This window comes from Chamaea fasciata, unplaced genomic scaffold, assembly GCF_029207755.1.
Source record: "Chamaea fasciata isolate MVZ Bird 193981 ecotype frontalis unplaced genomic scaffold, bChaFas1.0.hap1 SCAF_1, whole genome shotgun sequence".
In the NCBI taxonomy this organism is placed as follows: domain Eukaryota; kingdom Metazoa; phylum Chordata; class Aves; order Passeriformes; family Sylviidae; genus Chamaea; species Chamaea fasciata.
Window position 1 is genome coordinate 148,826,098 of NW_027094086.1, and position 22,499 is coordinate 148,848,596.

Sequence of the window (22,499 nt, forward strand, 5' to 3'; positions counted from 1 at the left end):
TTAACCAGATTTTTCCACATCATCTCCTGGCATTTTACAGCCCACAAAATTAAGCCAAGAACAGAGAAGCCAGGGTTTTTTTAAAGCAAGCAAATAGGGATTTTTTTATTTTTTTTTCAATTTTCAATTCCTTTGCACTGCAGTGCCAGGAAAATGAAGTCTTCCTAAAGACAGGCCCAGGATTTAGCAACAGCCCTTTGTTTTATCATCCAGAACTTGATTCCATTTCTTGTCTCAGCTGTAACTTAAACAGGGAGCCTGGAAAATATTATGACTACAAATAAAACATTACTGATAAAAAATTTTCAAACTCTGTCTCAAAAAAAAGAGCCGTTTCTCCAGTGTCTGAGAGATTAAATCCAGAAAAGGGAAGTTTCCTTGGCTCTGTGTTAACCAGGCAGGGATTTTCAGAAGCCAGTTAGGTGTTACTACTGATGGACATAACACAAGAAGCTATTTCTGAGCTGAATGGGTTGCAATCAAATATGACTATTCATACAGAATGGCTGGAAAGCAGCCTGGTGGGAAGGGATCTGGGGATGCTGGTGACAGTGGCTGAACATGACCCAGAGTGTGGCCAGATGGGCAGGAAGGCCAATGGCCCCTGGCCTGGGTCAGCAATGGTGTGACAGCAGGACCAGGGCAGGGACTGTCCCCTGTACTCAGCACTGCTGAGCCCACACCTCCAATCCTGGAGTCACTTTTGGGCCCCTCATGACAAGACACTGAGGGGCTGGAGCGAGTCCAGAGAAGGGAACAGAGATGGGGAAGGCTCTGGAGCACCAGGAAAGGCTGAGAGAGCTGGGAAAGGGGCTCAGCCTGGAGAAAAGGAGGCTCAGGGGGGACTTTGTGGCTCTGCACAACTCCCTGACAGGAGGGGACAGCCAGGGGGGTCGGGCTCTGCTCCCAGGGAACAAGCAGTAGGACAAGGGGAAGCTGCCTCGAATTGCACCAGGGGAGGTTTGGATCTTAAGAAACATTTCTTCCTGGAAATGTTCAGCACTGGAACAGGCTGTGTGGGGAGGTGGTGGATTCACCATCCTCACAGAGTTTAAAAGATGTGTGGATGTGACACTTGGGGTCAGGGTTTTAGTGGTGAACTTGGCAGCGCTGGGGTAATGGTTGGACTTTCTGATTCTAGAGGTTTTTTCCTACCTGAAAAACGCTACAAGTCTAGAAAATGTCTTAATTCACAGGTGGAAAACTTAAGAGGTAAAGAAGGGAGAGAGGAAGGAGGGAGGATAGGTTTTTATGCTGCCTGTAGGGTAAAGAAATTGGACCACTCACCTCCACTAAGTAACTTCATCACCAGCCAAAGCTCATCTTTCACCACAAAGGATGTGTAGTAAGATACAATGTTGGGGTGATGGCACTGACTCATGGCTTGAATTTCTTTCTGTAGAGAAAAATAAAACATTAGCAGTTGGACAGAGTGACAGTCACTCCTCGGGCACAGAAGTTATCTTCCTCAAGACACAAAGAGGGTGCAAAGAAAAAGGATACCTAGAAGGTAAATGCAGAAAATCCAGGAATACTCTAAACACTCAGGTTGCATCATACTAGAGCCAAAAGGTATTTTAGGGTTCTTCCTGTCTGTCTAGAGGAAGAAAAAGTTAACCAAAAAACCCGTTGTGAGGCCATCAGAATGCTGGCAATCAAAATACCTGCACACAGCTACAACAGAATACTCCCAAAAATTCACCTCAGTTTGTGACCTAGGAAGTTCATGTTGACTTCTCCTTTCTGTAAACCACTATGCAACAGATGCTTCATCTGTTGAAGACTATCATTTGGATGAGAAAGGGAAATACTGGCCCCTGGGGAAAAAAGGCCTCTTATTCCTAATGTTTCTTCCCAGCAGGAAAGCAGATGGCTTAGCTCAATTAGGTTGAAGGCACAAAGGACAGCTGTATCCTTTGTCACACTGGAAGAAGAGAGGGATCATTTTGAGATTAGAAAGTCAGTAGCCACTACCAGTCAAGGACAATATGAAACATGTTGAGATATTAAATTGTTTTGAGTTTTGACCGTGTTTAGTGTTGGTTATGGGTTCAGGTTTTCCAGGTTATGGAGGGAACAACACCACAGAAAACGTTGATTTCATTATGCAACCACAAATCACCAGTTTGGACAGAAAGACTCACAGTTTCTTGGCTGTCCATAGACAAAAGCCATCCACTGAGCCAAGCCTGGCACCCTGCACTGCACCCAGCTGAGCCTTTATGCTTCAGCCAAGTCCCTCAACCTGACAAATTGTACCCACCCCAGACACTCATCCCCTGAACTTCTGCTCTCAACTGCAGCATTCCTCCACAGCACACAAGGCAGGAGGAAAGCAAGGGCCCTTCACCCCCTGATCCTTCCCTTCCTCTAAGCACAAGACTTCCCTGGTACTGAAGTACAAGAGCTCTGAGAAGAATTCACTCATGCCCAGGACACCCCACAAATGCAGCACATTTTCCTCCTGCTCCTGTACAGAGCTCTGCTTGTGACTGAGCTCAGAGTAAAGCCACTGCTTCCCCTTGGCAAGGCCTGAGCTGGCAATCACAGCTCCAAAGGAACAGGCTCATGTTGATTTATCCACTTAGCACTGCTTTTCAGGGAGTAGGTGCATTTGAGGAATCCAAAGCAATTGGTTCCTCTTGCTGCTTCCCCAGGAGAGGCACCAACTTTCCAGGAAACTTAACAAGCAGATTAAAGAAGAATCCTTCTAAACAGGAAAGGATATTTGAAGAGTGGGGAATAAGCTATTCATCTCCATGAAGCATACTCTGACTAAAAAACACCCTGTGAAAATAAATACAGCCTAAAACAATATATTTTGCTTACTCTGACAGCTCCAACTCCCTTCCTTGCAAACTTTCACTTGTGTCAAGTCATTTTTCACAAAGGAAATAAATCAGCAACTTTGGAGTTTTCTATGGTTCTCTGTGCTTCTCTCTCTGACAATTAAAATATACTACACAAGATCAAGTGGCACCAGAGGAAAACAAGGTGGAAAGCAACAAGCAGGACTGGTAATCCATCCCATCAGCCAGACCGGTCCCAAATCCACCACTCTCAGCAAGTGTCTAGAGGAACTGGCTTTACATTTTCTCAGCTAGACTGCTCAAAATATTTTGAAGCAGTTCCCTGGGAGACCAAAAGAGTAGTATGAGAAATATATACAAACATTGCATATTCAATATATATTTGTGTATGCTACTGGAGTACAGGAGGCAATGAGATAAAGTCTGGACCAAGTTTATTTAAGATCCTAGACCTAGATCAGATTTTTGCCATTTAAGCAGCCCCATACTACAGATTTTTTTCAGGCATTTGGTGACGCTTAGTTACCATTTTATTATTATATTCGAAGAGCTTCCTCTCTCATTCACTACCACAATCTACTCCCTGGGCTGGGAAACACAGCTTAAAAAAAAAAAAAAAAAAAAAAACAAAAAACAAAACAACAAAAACCAGCTCAAGTCTGTCATGTGCACCAAAGCATAAAGAGTGAAAATAAATAATCACAAACCTGATCTGTGCAATTAAACACCTCTGTCAGCCAGTGGATGTGTAATACAGACAGATTAATCCATTTTTCACACAGTGTAGCACAGCTCTGAATAATTAATTGCATCACAGCCCACGATTTTCAGTGTTTTTACATTATTACCAATCAGAAGGAGCAGCAGCCAGGCAGACTTTCCCTCCCATCACAAATCCCCATTTCATTCTCAGCAGCTTTCTGGGCTAATCTCACCCTGGCTACATCAAAGCTTGGTTCCTGTTCTCCCCCAAAGAGGGTACCAACATCCTGAAAGCTCAACCCATTCAATTGTTTTAAGTGATAGTGGCAAATCACAGGGGCTTTGTGGTTAAAATGCTTCCTGCCATAACTGAAACCAAGCCAATTCTGTCAACCATCCACAGTCTGCTCCAGCAGCACAAATGCAGGGGCTGAAGGGCTGTAGCTAAAGCAGGAATCCCACTCAAGGATCACAGAGCACCTCTGCTCAAAAGCATGCTTAGAGTAGGAAGAGATAAAATGCAGCAACAGCCATTTTGTGTGTAGTAAGCTTAGCTTTAATACTGTTCCCAAAGCTTTTGGGAGAGTTTGCTGCTCTTCAAACACAACAAAGTCACAGCAGGTAAAGGTTTCCTCTTCCTACCTCTCTAATAAGACTGCTGTCCCCAGATAACAGTTACAACTGTGCTTCCCGTATTTTCCCCAGCATCCAAATTATATTGGAAGACTGCTAATAAAAATCTCAGTCATTTCCACACCTCTGTAATAATTTATTAGGGCTGCTCTATACAAGTTGTAAGGTGGAAAGGTTGTTTTATTCCCTCTCTGCCAACAGCCATGGGTCACTTGATACAGACCCCCAAGCCATCCACAGATGCAGTGGGTGATCAGCAGCTCTTCCCTCACACTCCATGGCTGTGATGAGAGACAGCCTCCCTGCCAATTCCCATAAACTGCTCTGCTTTCTGCTCAGCTATGGAGAATGAATTCCCCACACAAACATGTCTAGACACAGGCAATGGTTTGGAAATGGTTACATGCTCACTCTGGGTGAGATATTAAAAATATCTGTATTGTCAAATACCAAAAGCAAATAGACTAGGATTAGGTCTAAATGCCTCCATGGCTTCCATTAAGGGTTCTGACAAGTGTTCTCAGTACTTCTACAGGCAATAAATGAAACATTTCAAGGCTTGCAAAACAGTAATAAAACTGCAGGGAAGTCTAATCCAGAATCATAAGCAACATATTAGTCTCCTGTAAATCAGACACATTTCTAGAGATCAGCTATTCTGGATGAGGGTTTATTTGCCCACTGACAAACAATTGAAATTTGAATGAATAGGAGGAGATTAAGGCTGTGTTTTAGCTACCAGCTCAAGTTTCTTAATGGTATTTTCTTTTCACATCACCACCTTTTACTCTGTGTTTATCTGCCCCTGAGGTTTGCTTCAGAGGCACTTGCTCTCAAATACCAGGATAAAAATTGTGCTTTATTTAGTTTTACTTCCTACATGTTGACATGAACTCGAGAGATATAGCACAGCAGCAGAGTGCTTTCATGTGGCTTCCTGCAGCTTCAGAGGAGTCCAGAGAGCTGTCAACGTGGCTACCCTGTTTGAAAGGAATCACAACTATAAGAGAAGTGGGGAGGGAAAGCATGGCTGAGGCAGAAATCAAAGCAGGTCAGATGTGATCACCCCTTGATTTTCAATGCTTCAGCTATGGCTGGCAAAGATCTTATACCATGAGATTTCAGCTGAGAGATAAGGCGTTAAAGCTGCTCTTCATCCTTTTAAAGCAGGATTTAGAGCTCCAGTCCTACAGGCAGCCATAACCACTCACATTCTGCTCCAAGTGAAATTTTAATGGTTTAGCTAAAAGGTTGTAAAACTGACAATAATAAAATAACAATAGTTCATTTGCCTTTTGAGCTGGCAACATAACTAAAAATAAAAAATAAAACCAAACATGTTCTTCTATCAAAATTAACTCAAGAGACATTTTTTAAGAAGGTAGGGGAAAAGCACAAAATCACAGGTTCTGATTCAACTCCCACTCCTCAGATTATCCAGTTCAACTCCTTGCCTCAAGTGGCTACAGGAGCGAAACTGGCACGAGTAAAGAGGGGTTAAACTAGCCCTAGAACAACAGTGGAAAAGAAACAATTCTGAAAGGGATAAATACCATTCATCCATTAAGTAATCTTTAGTGATGGGAACAAAACAGTCCCATGGCAAGTCATCCAGCAGTTGCCCATTTTAATAGCTACTCTTCAGCCTCATTCAGTGGTCATTCCTTCTTTCAAACTCTTCAGTACTAGTGAAAATGTACAGAAGGAAGCAGGTGTTTCTGAACTGCTGTGGTCCAGCAATTCCTACACGGCCATTTTTAATTGGTTTCAGCCAAAAAGCAAATGGGTGAGTGACTGCCTCCTCTCAAAGATACAAACCAGCTCTACCCACATCCCCAACTAACCCATCACTGACCCTCACAGTTGTTCAGATCAACACCCAGTGCTTACAGCTCAGCAATGCTTTCAATGTGATCAGTGCCCACAGACAGCTGCAAACTCTAAAGTTCCTTACATGCACCATCTCATGCTCACCCAGTCCAAATAAAGGAAAACATTTGATGTTCAGGATTTCACCCGTCATTAATTCTGATGTTTATAGTGAACTTTACACAAAAAAAAAACCCAAAACAAAACCAACCCAAAACCTAAACCAGTCCAGTAATTAAGACTTCTGCTGTTGCTGCTTTGATAAATAATACAACCAAGCTGTACCCAGCAGAGGTTTAAGTCTTAAGCTGCAATCCCAACATGCAAGGAACACGTAACACAGCAGATCAAATAACCATGCAGAAACCACATATCATTTATCAGACTCCCTGGCACTAACACTTGGGGACTTCTTTTCCCTGGAGCAAGTGTGAAGGTCCTCAGGCCTGGAAATGGAATTATAATGGCAATTCCCATCAGATGACAGGCATGGATGAAACATCTGTACTATTTCCACAGCAATCGGCTGCTTTGTTCCCAACAACCTTACAGTCTGGTTAATCCACTTGTAGGAAGTGGTCCCTCAGATCAAACGCAGTTCAATATCCTGTCCAAGTCTTCAAAAGAAGGTGTAAAAACCCTATAAAAAGCAGTTACACAATTATCTGCCCATAGGGTAGACTTCTGACTAAGCCTGAGCAGTTAACAGTTGGCTTATGCTTTAAACCAGGGGAGTTCATAATCCTTTTTTAAAATCCTATCTAATTTAACCTTCTCAGCTATAGGTTGATTTATTTAATCTCACGCAATGTTTGATCTCCATGTTATTGGCAGCAAGTTCCCTGGGTTATTTCCATGAAATTCTAAAGGACATTTCTGTTTAACTGCAGTTCAACTTGTTCCCTCAGCCTCCTTAACTGCCCTCTGGCCACAGCACTGAAAGAGCAGCACCTTCATTTCTTGTGTGCAACCTGCCAGGCCCAGGACAATCAGCCTCTGAAGCAGGAAGAATTTGGAATCTTTCTAGGAACAGCAGCACCACATCTCCCATGCACTTTCCTGAGCCTGTCTTCTATTGAATCATCATAGGGAATAAACAGGCAGCAATTTCCCCCAGCTGGGAAAGCCCAATGTGAAATATCCAATAGCTTATGTTTCCCTCTCTGCTGTTCAGCATTCCTGGTAACTGCTAAGCTGACAACCCACGTCATCTGCTACTCATGGAGAAAAAAGTCTCCATCTGGATGAAAGAAAACTCAGCTTTAATTGCATGAAAATGAAGTAGAGCTTGTAGGACAGAGGGAGAATTTAAGGCCTTTTAGATCAGTAATTCTTTAAAACAATAAAAAAGGCTGGAGGCATGGTTATTTTGAGGCAGATGTTACACCACTGTTTCAAGGATTGGCAACAGCAGCAAAGCAACCAGCATCCCACAATGGAAAAGAGTCAGAGCAAAACACAGCTCTGAATGGTGTGCAGCTGTGAAATACAACACATGAGCAAGCAGACTGTTTGCAAACCCACACCAGTGTGGTAGTTAACTACCGTGGGTTGCAAGACAAATAAAAAAGTGGAAGTTCAGTAATAAATCAAGAAGTTCGAGATCATTTGTAGACAACATTGTATTTGATCACCTCTCCTCACACTCCACTCCCAGTCACACCCCTCAGCAAGAATCATTGTAAGCTACATTGTACTTCTCTGTCAGCTGAATCCCACAGGCAGTCTAGAAAAGATCTGTGAGCATTCAAAAAGGTACAGGGAAAAAGATAAAAATGAAGCATGGAAATAAATTCCTGACAAACATCACCCAATCCAGTGGCTGGGTTAGAAAGAGGCTCATCTCTGCACACCATTGCTCCTGCTCCTCCATTCTTTACAGCAATCAGCACTTCAGCTGAAGAGCTGAATGCCCTGGACTTGGCTTGCTCATGATTCAACAAAACTGGCCCTTCCTGCATTTTCCATACCCCACAGCAGCAATAAATAAATCCAGTGCATTAACCTACAATGTCATACAGTATATGCAAAATGTGCATTTATTCCTGACCACCCACATGGCTCAAATGTATATTGAGATAAAAGGATCAGGATCAATACTTTTAATGAGCCAAGTCATAGCACTTACTCTATGCACAGCATCTCCAAAGCAAGGACGTGGGCCCAGATTTCCTGGCCTCTGGATACCTGCTAGGCTTAAAGGAAGCTCAAGGCCACTCATCCATCCAGCTGGTTACAGAGCCACTTACTCTGCATTTCCCACTCCAGATTAACCTTCCTCTTCTCCTGCATCCCAAGAACTACAAGTGCAAACCACTAAGCAGCACAGACATTGAAAGAAGTGTACATACATGAAGCAAATAATCTTTTCAAGGATGGCAGTGCTGTTTGCTGGTCTCCCTACCCTCTCCCAAGCAATGTGAGACTGTTCTACCCTGCTGCCTATGCAGCTTCTGGAAATAAGGAAGCTTGCTTCAACAGAGAAGTCTACAGGTCTGAGGTACTGCAGAAAAATAATTATAAAATAATTTAAGCACAATTTTCCCTTTGCTATTACACTGCCCAATGAGTGGGCTGTGCTGTAGCCCAGGAGCATCCTCCTGACCCCAGGCAGGAAAGCAGAACTCACCATAAGCTGACTGCTGTGCTCAAATGCCTTCAGAGCAACAGAAGGAAAATGGAGCTCATGAAAGCCCCAGTTTCTGATTTTAACTGCACTGGGGGAGAGGAGAAAGCAAGGTGGGGGCATAACAAATCCCAGTGTGAACTCATCATATTTGTCTTTGCATTTGCTTCTTAAAACAATTGTAACCTGCAACCATCTACAGTTACCTATTTTTTTTACGAAAATTGCCATGAAGGGAGACTACAAGACCATAAAACTTGAGAATATTTACTTTAGGGTAGAAGCAGATATGGAAACAAGATAAAAAGAAGGGAAGATAAGTGCACACAGAGCTGGGAAATCAGGAACTTCCATTCTTTTGGCTCTTGCACTGAGAAACAACACTGGTGATCCAACAGATTGACAAATTCAGAATAAACGCAGGGAAAACACTTTTTCACACAACACATCTACCTCATCAAGCCCTGCCCCTGGAAGCTGCTACATCTCAGAACAGTCTTCCACCCCTCTATGACTTTTAAATTCAAGAATATTTACAGCTGCACACTTAAACCCAGAGAAGGACCCACAACAGAGATCCGGTCACAAAACTGGAAGCCGTGGAGAGCTGACAACAGCAATACATTGCAGGAAAAATCATTGTGAGGAACGGGTCAGCCAGAGACTTAAAATGTGCAATTAGAAGCACTTATCTAAAATTACACATCGAGTCTGTGCAGTGTCTCTTTCTGAACCTAATGTTTTTAGCCAGAATTGGCAATTACTCAAAGAATCACAGTCTCAATTAGGACATCCTGATAATGCAGTCAGGAACACCACTGAGGCAGGGTAGTGTGGACAAGCCACACACTAGGCTTGAAAAGGCTACCAAGGGTTGGTGTAAGGACAAAAAGACAAACTGTGAGAAGAGATCTTGAACTCCTACACTAGCATGAGCCCTAAGAGGATTTGCACACAGGCCATCTTGAGTCCTACACGCAACCCTCCACAGGAGCACTGGCAGACTGATTTGGGCCTTTCCTCTTAACCAGAGCACATTTGCAGACACTCATAATGACAAAAATACCATTAGACACTAGATGTGGTTCAGGTGAGTTGCTGAAGATTGTACAAATGTAGGGGTAAGCAGGACTCCCAAATTCCATTTCTGTTCTATCTTCTAATTGCAAGCACCAAAACAAGTGCCTGAGGTAAACTACAGAAGCTGTTGAGATTCAAGGGGACAGAAAGACAGGGCAGGATTATAAAAATCTTAGAGAGGTGCTTCAGAAGAAAAGATGGTACCAGGCCTCATCTCCATAATGCCAATATTTAATGTGCAAAGTTTTGCCCCAGAGAGGTTTCTCATTCTACTGGAGACACCTCAATGTTCACAGGAATCTCTGTGTCTGCCTGGCTAATTCAGGGACCTTCCAGATGTGAGTGAATGAGACAACTACTGCACTGCAGAGGCACCAGCTCACACACCCACAGAGAAGAAAACCAAGCCCATCAACACAGGAGGCAGATGAGAAAAGAGAAATTTCAGTTACCACAGCTACTGCAAAGTCTGTTTTTCATTGAGACAACCTTGAGGAAAGAGGCACAGAGCAGCAGAAAACTACAGTGCTACAGCTCCAAAGGACTCTGTCTCCTGTCCTGAACTCAGAATTACGGGGCTTTCCATATGGCAGCCTGCAGTATGTCAGTGATCCCTTTAGCTGGCATCAGTACTAGAAAGAGATTAGGAACAACAGCTAATTCAGTTTTTCTCTTTACAGGTGAAGGGGAAAAACGTAAAGAACTGCAGGAAAGGAAAAGAAGGCAGAGCCATTCCCTTAAATTTTAAATGTTCTGAAAGCATGTACCCCTCTGGAACCCCCTCAAACTTCAGAGATCTTGTGGGTACAGCAGAACTTCACACTTGCACATTAACTCAGTTCAAAACAAAGGGATTACACAAAGTGCTGAGCTTTAAACAAACAGTCTGAAGTTTTGCAACAGTTGATCTTTTTAACATTTTAAGTCCCATGTCCCAAAACCAGGACAACTGAGCTGCCTCTAACAAAGACAGTCGAGTTCCCACACCGTCACCCCACCTCAAGAAAGGTTTCAAGAGCACTTGGCAAAGAGATATTTCAGAAATAACTGAAATACTGAATAACTGAAATACAAGTGCCCAGACAATTGTGACTGCATACCAGGAGTTCATCCATGCTGGTCTGACACTTCTCCAGATTGATCCGTTTAATCGCCACCTTCTCCTTCTTGGGGGCGCAGAAGGCTGCCTGGACCACCGCAGTCGCTCCACTCCCTGGGGGGAAAAACACAGAGTTACCAACATCTTACACACCTCAGCAGGAAGGGAGGGAGGCCAGGCAACAAAATCCTGAGTGGCAGACAGTAAAGACAGCAGAGCCAGGTAAAAACCCAGTGAAAGCGCTCTAGGCACTTTCCCCACCGTGCAGCTCCATGGGTTGGCTCAGCCACCACATCCAAGTGCTGGGCAAACTGAAGGAAAACAAGTGGATCTTTATGATCCCTTCCAGGGATCATTACAGCTCTGCAGACCAAAAACTCTCTCTAGGCTCCAGCTTCCTCATAAAAGAGTGATTCTACTCATGGACTTTTAAAAGATATGTCACTGAGGTCACACATACTTTTAACCTGATGTGTTCACCCAAACTGTCAAAGCAAGCCACTCTTTGCTACCGACACTAATGAGACTTCTCAAATATTTTTATGCATAAATCGCTGTTCTCATCTCTCCTCATTTCATGCAAAGACACGAGGTGGGTTTCATTCAAGCAGGTTCAGCTCCAGCTCTCACACTGCATCAGTTTCTGGGTTGAAAACCGCAGCCCCAGAACATTTAGATTCCAACAGAGAAAAAAAAAAACACATTTTGACATACAGTCTTTCAAACTGCTACAAGTAGGGAGTTCTGGATTTAAAGTGCTCACAACATCATATCTTTTGACATGAAAGGGAGTTTGCAATAGTGAGACTTAAAATCTATTTGATGTTAAGTTCATTTTTGTTGGCCTCCAGAAGCTGTTGCAGCATTCACCTCATCAACAGGACACCTTGTTGTTCTACTTTCTACTCTGATCGTGGTTCCCCACATTTACACACTTCACTGGAAAGGAGTAAATCCATGTTAATAAAAAAGGGGGCAAGATATGTGAGAAATAGCTTAACAGTTCCTATTGCAAATACCTAAAAAACGCTAATAAGGAGAAATGAAAACAACTATTCTGCATTTTGGTGTAAGACACCTATTTTAGCAGATTCTCCTGTTTTTAACGCTATAAAAACTACTTCCAGATTCTGCAAGTCAGGTAAAGTACATTTTTGCAAGCTTTGTAATTTTTCTTCTAGTACATTCACATAAACCGGGGCAAAAACCTTAATTTTCAAACAAAGGCTACTGAAGCTCCCCACAATCACCATCAGGAGCCTCCTCACACCAAGTTGCAACAATTAAAATAAAGTTCCAGGTGAGGGAAAGAGCTTGAAACCCAGCCCTGAAAAGAAGAGAGAAACTGTTCCATTCCAAGTTACACTGAAATAAATTGAAAATCCCTGAACTGTGGGACTCTGCTCCTCTAATCTCCAACCAGCACCTGCCACAGTGGGGCTACAAGACTTAGATTTCACTTTATATGGCATGGCCAGTGCACCTGGACATCAGGATCAGCTTTGCCAGGACTCCCTGTACTCAGGAGTTTACATTTTAATGGCAGAAGTGTGCAGAACACAAAATGCTAAGGTTGCAAAAGCTTTATTATCTCCCAAAGCAAATGAGTTTTTAAGAAGTTCAAGACTGAGGCCCTTTGTTACTTGCACACATATTGTTTTTCAGACTATTCATAGCACAAGGCAAAACAAAGTTATTAGGAAAAGGACAGCAATAACAGTAAGAATATTTACAAGGGGCTTTGAAAACAAAGTTTGAGTGCTGTAAGCAGGTTCTTGAGCAAGTGACAGATGACGGAGAGGTCTCTACGGATATATAACAGAGAGTGCTCAGAAAGAGGAAGGGGAGAGGTTTCGACAGCAGAGTTTGGTTAGACTGTCAGGAGCAGGGCTGAAATACACAACATTTAGCACAGGACAAACATCCCAAAAGCAAACCTCCACATGCACTCCCTGCAGACACTCTGCCCAGCAGGTGCAGGAATCCAGCATGAAAGCTGCAGACCCAGAACAAACAAATTCCCACCCACTGGGAATCCTGGGTGGCACTGACCTACTCCTCTCCACCCAGTACCTGCTCCTCTTGTTTTGTTTCTGCAGCTTCTTCAGTGGGGAAAAAAATTAAGAACATAAAGGCTCCAGACAAAGAGAACAGCACACACAGAAGTGGTGACAAAAGGCAGAAGTGAGTTTGCACTTCCTACCACTGCTGGTCTCCCTACACCCTTGCGGAAGTCAGAACAAAAAACAAACACTTTACCAGTTCTTTGGAAAGAGTTGGATCCCAGAAGAAATGTTGCTGCTGACACATTCAAAGCACCAGTATGATGATTTCTTTCTTTGGATGCCTTGGTGCATAGTAATAGAGGCTGAAAACACAAGCCAGATGCTGGAAGAATATATGACTGTGCACCTCAGAGGACCGGCTTGTCACACAACCCTCTTCACTGCCCAGTTGGTTTCCCAGTGTGTATTTTTACCTTTAAAGCTACCTGTCCTCATCAGCACAGGTATCTGTGTTCAGATTCTTTCTGGATATCTCAGACACCCAATAGTGTCAGCACACTCCTGCTTCCCCCCACAGCATGACATCCCAGGATTTCTGTGCCAGTTAAACCCAGCTTGTGTAAGCATAAGTGGCATAGGTGCTTCTTACAGTCCAGATGCAACATCATTACTGTGAACCAAATCCTTCACAAGGTGAAGTCCAGAGTTTTAAAGAAGTCATCACACAAAAGAATAGCTTTGTGTTTTATTCTTTTAGGATGTTACTACCAGAAACAATAGATGCAGCTTAATTAAAAGGAGGACCCCTCACACTACAGCTCCTTTCCAGTCCTCGAGTCTGCAGGATCAATGCTCACTAGGACTTCAGGGCAAAAACTGCTTTTCACTAAGTGCTGGACAATGCCCCAGCCTGCAGGGACCCGATCTGTTATGAGTGTACGGCATTATTTGAACAGTAATGAAATCCCAAACTAAATCCTCCTGGGCACATGGCAGGGAATCATCTGAATTTGAGACTCCTCCCATTTAATTCCCTGCTGCTCCTACTTTTCTGGCAGCTCTCTTTAGTTCGATCACCACCTGCTCTCCCCACTCCCCCCTCTCCCGCTAATTCGTCATTTCTTTCAGCTCCTCTGTAGCACTAATTATAGGGAAACAATGAAATCTCAAAGGCGTATCAAGCGAGGATTAAGCCAAGCTGCAGCACGATGTGCCACAAGCAAGCTGCTCTTTGGTGGCAGCAGCGGCAGCGTGCCGTGCTTCTGGGACCAAACAAAGACTGGTTTCCATGCTTCTTTGGAGAGTTCAGAAAACATGGCAACATGGGCACTGGAGGGTTTGCAGCCACATGGTTTGTTTATTAAATGCCAGGGTGGCAAGAGAAAGAAAAGGAGACAAGCTGCAGAGAGGATGCTGAACACACTGCTAAGTGAAAACAAGCATAGGGAGAGACAGCACCAACAGAGAGAAAAAGAAAGCTCATTGAGGAAGTTTTGTAAAATTTAAGGGCAAGTAACAAATATATGGGCAACAATGGGAAGAGAAGAGATTTCCTGGGCTGCTAGGAACAACCTTCTACGAGGGAAAACCCCAAGAGCAGTTTGTGCCAGGGTAGCACAACTTGGACAAACCAACTCTCCAGGCAGTCACAGATCTGCTGCGATCAGAGCCAACTGCAGTCCCCACAATGCGGCCAGCACAGAGTTAATGTTCACTCCCCACCCCAAGACACTCTGATCAAGGTCAGTGCTGAGGCTCTTTGCCTCTCTCAAGATCAGCTTTCGGAGAAAATTTGCTCCCTGGTTAATCTCTTCCAACATAACGGCTTAGCAAAACAATGAAAACCGGGCACGGTCAAATGCTTGCTGCTTTATTCCTGAAAAGCAGGAGATCGTTTTGTTGAAGGATGATGGGGACGAAAGAGACCCCAAATGGGTATTAGGATCTGCTTAATACCCCCTGCTTTTGCCACTGTAGGCTCTCAGATATAGTTCCAACCCTTAGGATAGCAGCTGCAAAATTCCTGCATAAGAGGGTCACGACCTACTTTAGAAAACACCGCCTTAAGAGGAAAACATACCCTTTCTAACCCCTGCTTCTTTCACGTTTCTATCATTAAATGGCTCTTTCTGAATTAAAACCAACCTCTGAAAGGATTAAAATAACCCAAATAAAAAAGTCCCCAAGCACTCAGTTATTGAAACTTGATTTTCCAGGTTATCTCCTCTGGATCCCTGGATCTTCAGCACTCACAACTCCAGCTTGAACTCCTGAAGTTGAGACAAACTCCCCATGAAAGCCAAGCATCAGCTTTCAAAGGAGGCTGGACACCATCTCTTCTACAGTTCCACAACTTACATGAAGCTTCCACTTTTGAAAATAAAGACAAACCCTCTGAGATCTCAGCTGAAGTTAAGGGAAACCAATTATTTCAAGGCTAATTGGAGGAGTGGAAAGACAGGGGACTGACCAGAGGACACAGCATGTTCTTACACACTTTGTCTCCAATTTAACTGAATCTCTGCAGCCACATAAGGACATTGCAGCTCTCCCAGTAAGACTGGGATGAATTGCACTGATGCCTCTTCCCAAGCAAATGCAATCGAAGCCAGAGATCCTCTTGGCAGAGAGATCTGCTTAAGCAATGGAACAGTCATGCCAAACGGTCACAAGACAAGCATCAAATCCTGGCTCCAGGATAGCATTCTCCTACCACGTGCACCAGCAATTTGAAGTAGTTACATGGAAGGAGGACTCAAAACAGTGCTGCCCCAGCTTTAAATTTACTTCAGGCACCCTCAGAGATGTGAAAGTTTCCCCTCACTGTAACTCAGTTGCTCACAAAGCTGTTACAATCATCAGGAGATGTGTTCCATAACAGTCTTGGAGCATCAGTCCTTATCCTACTGCAGTATCAAATCCCCTCTGGAGAGGAAATATTCTTTCCCAAGGTCAAATGAACATTACAAACCATTTAGGTTTGAACAAACCTAAAGTTGGGATTTGATCCTGCTTTCAGCAGGAGGGTGGATTCCCTCTTGCTGAAAGCAGGATCAAATCCCAACTTAGATCAGGTTCCTCAGCACCAAATTCAGTCTAAGTTGGATTTTCTTTAACAGGAGATATTTCTACAATCATTGTGGCTGTTTCTGTGTTTAACCACCCACATGGTAATTTTTTTTCCCCCTTGCTAACTAATCAGATCTCCCAGTTTTGCTCTTAACCTTGGCCTTCCACCATGCACCTCTGCACAACTGAGCTTCATCTCCTCTAGAACTTCCCATTAGATAGCTGAGGACAGCAACAACCCTTCTAAGGCTGGGGAAATCCAGCTCTCCACACCTGCCCCATAAGTCACATTCCCAAGTCTCCTTCGGCACAGGGCAATACTGAGCAGAACACCTCCACACAACCCTGCCCAGAGCTCCCACCCTTCCCTGCACACACACCACCTCTCTATTTTTAAGCGAGATCTGGAATCCATCCTCCACTATCTGGAGAGCGGTGCCAGAAAGCCGCTCGTGACGCAAGCTCTGTTTATAATTGTGCCCCCGGGTTTTCCTCTTATGAACAATGCACACAAAACACTTCCCTGCAAGGCTGCTCTGCACCAGGCAATGATTTTCAGGTTCCAGGTACCCCAAAGCCCAGGAGACCTTTAATGCTCTACAGCCCAGGCTCGGTGTTTGTGTCTCTGCAGGCTCGCTCCATCTCTGGATGCTTCAACTCTTTGACAGCCTCATGCCAAAGAGCTGTGGGAGCCCTGCTCTGATTACTCATTCCAAGGACAATACAGCAATAAAACAAGAAGCTACAAGACTGGGAACAGAACTTCTTAAGAATTCTTACAGAGCACAGGGCAAATCCAGATCTAATTAAACCAGAAATTAAATACCAGATTGCAAATTCAGACCGATCTTGCACTGTTTGGTCCATTTCCTATGAAGGCAAAGTGATGCCTCTATTTTCTGTTCCTCATTTGAGGCTTCTGCTGAGAAGAGCCCTCTTGCAAAGAATGGACTGCTTCTAAAAACAAGCTAGCAAAAAAAAAAAAATCCTACTCTCGAATTTCCAGCCAACTCAGCATGGGGTGGGAATACTCCTTCCCCCAAGCAGGACTTGGTAACAGGAGTCCACTGGATGTCAAAGTCTTGCTGGCACAAGCCCCACGATTCAGGAAGAGTGAAGTAATGCAATGTTAATGGTCCTTGAATGTGTTTTTCAAGCCATCTCCCCACTACATGTCACATTCTTACTACAAAATGGAAGATGCAATCTACAATAACAGCTACAAATAGCACTAATAAAATCAAAGGGAATTCATAACAGGACTCAGACATACTCCTAGTATTGCCACAGAGCGGGCAAAAAGTCTGCTTACCTATGGAGAGGAAAAAGCTTTCACAGCAAAGTATCATCTACTCAGCATGGGACTGCAGGAAGAGTGTTTACAATTCTAGAAGTGGAGTTACAGCCCCAAATCAGCAGGAATATCACTTGGGTGCTTCTAGCACTGCTCAGAGTGAGCTCAAAAAGCAAGCTGGCTTTGAGCACTGCTGTTAGAGACACTGGGAGCAGCAGGAAAACCGGTAAGGGAGAATTCAGCTGGGTTTGCTCCAGGCCTGGTTGGGAGGCCTGTGGTAAACTGAAGCAGCAGCAGAGCAGCAATCCACAAACCCAAAAAAGTTACAAAAGCACAGGATTGAGCACAGCTCCCCTCCCACAGCACCATGCACCTACCCCCAGGAAGCTCCCAGAGCTGCTCCAACACAGCCACACTCACTCCCAGACACCTCTCCACAATTCATTCCCAATACAAATTCTCAGTGAACAGTGTTGCCTATTGAGAGAAGAACCAGGGCTTTACATTTCTTAACAAGCTGAAGGATGACACAGCACAAGCACCTATTTAAAACCCTGGCAGGGGTAGTAAGAGCCAGGCCTAACTTGGTGCACCTTCTCTCAACTGGAGTCATGCCCTGTTTGATCAACAGCAGAAATGGAAAGATACTGTGTAGAGAAGAGAGAGAGAAACACTTGCTAATACAGGGCAGGGAAGCATAAGCAAAGGCAGAAAGCCAAAGCAGATTTAACTGGGCAGTTGTGAGGGAGCCAAATTTAAAGCCCATATGGGGGGTGGAGGAAAAGCAGCAATCCCCACAGACTACATGTCACAGCACAAGTACACGCTGCATGTGAAGACACCTGCACTATGTGCATGCAGCAGTCCTGCAGGCACTGTCACAGCTGAACTCTCACGTTGACAACACAGTGGCTACCCTCCTACTTCTGATGAAAAGGCTTTTGGAACAACAGTTCAACCCCGGTTTAAATCAATCATTTTAAAACTTTGCATGCATGTGGTCAAAATGTCACCCTGCCCTTCACTCTAGCCTAACTCACATCACTGCATTCAGCAGGTTCATTCCCAGTTCAGGCTCACCTTGAACACAGCCCAGTGCTGGGAACTTTCAGCTGGGTTCAAGCCAAAGGTGGCTGCAGGTACAGTAAGACACAGGGCATGTGCTGGACAACACCCTGAGGAAGGGCAAGGATGGGGAGGTAACAAGTCCAGGCAGAGAATTAAGACTTAAATACAAGTGATTTCCAATTCACACCATCACATCTGACGACTAGAAAAAAAGCCTAGACCTTTTACTGAAGAATTGGAAGGAGGAATAGGAAAAAGCAGTTTTCACTCAGGAATTCTTGTTTGTTTCATTTAAATTGCAGGTGTATTCTCTGATCATTTATTCGAGTACAGCCAGAGCTCAAATAGTTTGAGATTCTGTGCAAGTTGTGAGGCCAAAGATTTCAAATCCTATTCACAATACATGGGATTTCTGTTATTAATACACCACGATGTGTCATTCTCAAAGCCTGAGAGTCTTTACTCAATTTATGTCAGCACCTGCAGTGTCCAACAGACAATTGATATTCCAGCATTAATCAAGCATGCACAAAGAATTTCAGAAAATAAGGAGAAGCATATTCTGAAAGTCTGCTGTCCAATTAGAAATAGAGCCAAAAGATGTGAACAGCACATAAACTTGCTGACAGTGAGTTATTCACCATCTTGACAAGAGCTCTCGCAGTTGAGAACACCACTGAAAACCACACACCATGTCCAGAGGTTTCTGCCCATGGAAGACAATGTATTGCTCAAGATTCCTGGTGCTCCATGTACAGTGTACAACGATGTCCATGTACAAGGATGAGAAGCCAGCAAAGATCACACAGTGCTGCCAGCACTTGTTTAAACATGCTTCCCCTCCAGTGGTCCATCAATACAGAAACACTCGATGCTGCACACTTATTGCCCAAGTCTTTAATTCACATCTCAGACTCAGAGGAAGGAATATAAACCCAAATCCCACCACTTGTAAGGACTCCAGTGTTATTTTCAGAGCCATCAGCAACTAATGGGCAATACCCCCAGCTAGGTACATCTCCCCATGGCCCCACTGAACTCTAAACTATAAATAAATAAATGACATTGATTTCTAAGCTGGAGAGAGGTTAGCTACTGTAATCTAAACGACTCAGCAGCGAGGTTTCTGCAGAAAGGAAGGGAAGTCTTATGGAAATTCTCACCCCACCCACCCCACACCGCATTGTTCTCTCAAAAATCTTTCAATATCTCTTAGGCCCTGAACACAGAAAAATGTCGTCTGTTTTCCACCTTTGGCAAACATTCAGGTTGAGAATCCTCACAGACTAAGCAGGGAAGTGACAGGCTTGGGGAGAAAAGGGTCAGCCTTTCAGTATAAAACAGGCCAGGACTGGAACAGAGGGCGAGGAACAGTGTTGGCCACGCAAAGCATGTCAGTGAGATACATGACAAAGTTGTCACCAGGTCACTTTGCTGTTTGATTTCACTGCAGTCACCAGCCCCTGCAGCCAAGGCAAGCCTCCCACTGCCTCTCTATGACAAAAAGCTACAGCCCCCCAGCACCAGACTCCACACCAGAGCAAGAGATGCACGGAAAAAAAAAAAAAAAGACCAGGGGAAAAGCCACTGGCCACAAAATGTATCAGCAGAGAGAACAATTACCAGAGAGGAGAATCAGCACATTTGATATTCTTCCAAAATTTCCACTGCAAACACCAAAGCACGGAAGAGAGAGTGGCAGAGGGTGCTGCTCTTGGCTGTGTGCCCAACTCCCTGCAGCCCTCACCGTATCCCAGATCAGTCCAGACTAGCAGACATTCCATCATGCCTTTAATGAAACACCCTCCAGCTGTCCAAGGTACCCAGGTGATTTGGGGAACACCTCGGAGACCATTCTCCCCCTGGCAGGAACTACAGTAAGCTCCAAGGGCCAGTTACACAAGTGCTGCGTGACCTGCCACATTTACTTAAGATGCTATTAGCATGCCTAAATTAGATTTTTAGTTTGAAACCAATTATATTTATTTGATTTTGTGCCAACATCTCTGGCTAATTTAAAGGGCACTGCAGCTATGCAGTGTTAATTCTACACGATGGAAAGCAGGCTCAAACATCCCATTTCCAAACACAGCAACTTTAGTGGAGAAGGTTCATCCTTCCCTTTTAATCACTGTCAATTGCCTTTATGGTATAAGGAGCAATGTAAATATCATGCTGGCTGTCATCAGGTATTACCAAGGCTCAAAACGCAGCCCTGGTACAGTAGCCAAGCCAGTGTTCTCCTTTCTTCTCTCCCAATCTTTATCTCTGAACTCTGTCTCAAATGTAATTGTCAGCTGTAGAGGATATTTTATTTGGCCAGGTTTCCACTTAACAGAACAATCTGTCTGCTTACAGTGCAGATGTTTGATAGTACCGTGGTTATTTTAGGTAAATAAGCTTTTAATTATCAGATATATCCTCTCTCAAAGGCTATTATCCTTTCTTTTCAGCAAATATCTTGATCTAGTAAATATTTTCTGCATCTATTAGTCTGTTCAGCACACAAGATTAGCCAACTAGTTAAAAATTACATTCTTTAACCAAGAGTAACGAGAACCATCCTGAGCCTTAGGACTTGGACAAATTACTGAGCTGAGGCTGCCAGTTCATCAGGCCTCTCAGCTGTTCAAATAAGGTTTGCATTGGTGAATCGTTCAACAAGAAAACTGTCCATGCTCAAGATGCTTTTTCCAGTGAAGTACAGTTTGCTGCAAGTCAATACCAAGGTATTTATTAGCTGTTAATACCAAGCTATTTATTAGACAGCAATTGGCATCCTCAATGACTATTTTTACTTTAGTGAAAGGACGGAACTTATGGCTTCACTTTTCAACTTGCTTGCTGCTCCTGGGGGGGGGACCTTATTGTCCTCTACAGCTCCCTGAAAGGAGGTTGTGGCAAGGTGGGAGTCAGTCTATTCTCCCACGTAACAGGTGACAGGATGAGAGGAAACTGCAACTCAAGTTGCACCATGAGAGGTTTATATCAGATATTAGGAAAACCACCTTCACTGAAAGGGCAGTCAGGCACTGGAACAGTGGTGGAATCACCAAGCCTGGAAGTGTTCAGAAAACACTGGATGTGGCACTTGGGGACAGGGTTTTGTGGTCAACACAGTGGTGCAGGGTAATTGACTGGACTTGATGGTCTTAAATGTCTTTTCCGATCTTAATGATCCCGACTCTTTGATTTTATGACCCTTTGCATGGTGAGAGACAGAAAGGTTCACAAAGAAGTGGCCTAGGAAGTAAAGACGTTACACATCAAGTTTCCAAAGAACTCCATTTCCATTGGTAGATCTTGAGGAATCACAATCTAGAGGTGTTTGTATCAACAGCTTTAAGGTTTAGAGACAGCACAAATGCCTCTCCTGGACCTTCACAGGGAATTGTCCCTGCAGATACAGCCTGAACATAAAGCAAGGGTAAGAAAACCACCAAGGCTCAGCCATGTGCTGTGAGAGACAAGGCATTGTTACTTCCCCCTGTCCTGGGGAATCCATTAAACAGCTGTTTCACCCAGCAGTGACAGGGTCACAGGGAGGTTTAAGTGTTTAACAGAACGTGTGTCAGTAATTCCCCCACGTGCCATTTCCAGCACAAGCATTCATTAATTTGGGATAGGGATTATACAGTTTGGCATCAGCCAGACCAGGGGACTGAACTCCACAGCCCTGGGAGTCCTCACCAGCTCTGTGTCTCAGCAAAATAAGTGACAAGAGCTTTCTGGTTTTGTTTGCAAAATTGACATCACAAAATCCATCTCCATGGGTTTTGCAGGAAAGGTGTTTACTCCGCAACAAGCAGCATTATCTTCAACTGATGAACTTTCAAGACATAAAGATAACCTAATATTGTGTTGCCTGCCTGAAGCTGTAGACAGCCTGAAATTCCCAACTTCAGTTTCAGCTGCCCCACTTACCTCAACAGGTATCAGCTCAGAGCACAGCCAAGCCAATATTTTTCTTAACAAAATTGTTCTTTAAGCGCTCTCATCCCACAGCCATTAATGTGCTCTCTCGCTTTCCAAATACCATCATTTTCCAGTACTCTCTTGCACTGTTTTCAAGGCTTCCTTTTCAGAAGAGCTGGAATGAACCCCAGAACCTAAGGAAATCGACTTAAAATCCCCTGAAGACTGAAAATGAACAACATCTTAACTCAGAAAGAATCAAAATTGAAAATGCGAAACCTGTCCAACAGTAACTATGGAGCTTTCATCCTATATTTAGTAAACCATC

At 43.9% G+C, this 22,499-nt stretch overlaps 1 protein-coding gene across 2 annotated transcripts in view; it reads right to left on the minus strand.

The window, feature by feature from the left end:
- OXSR1 (oxidative stress responsive kinase 1) overlaps nt 1-22,499 on the minus strand; it is an 87,905-nt gene that overhangs the window by 57,789 nt on the left and 7,617 nt on the right. The window contains exons 2-3 of one of the 2 annotated variants that reach the window (XM_066201391.1): nt 10,821-10,933; nt 1,288-1,396 (exon numbers count right to left, since the gene is read on the minus strand). In XM_066201391.1, coding sequence (XP_066057488.1) covers nt 1,288-1,396; nt 10,821-10,933 — 222 coding nt within the window. The remainder of the gene's footprint in view (nt 1-1,287; nt 1,397-10,820; nt 10,934-22,499) is intronic. The other variant, XM_066201399.1, reaches the window with a different exon arrangement.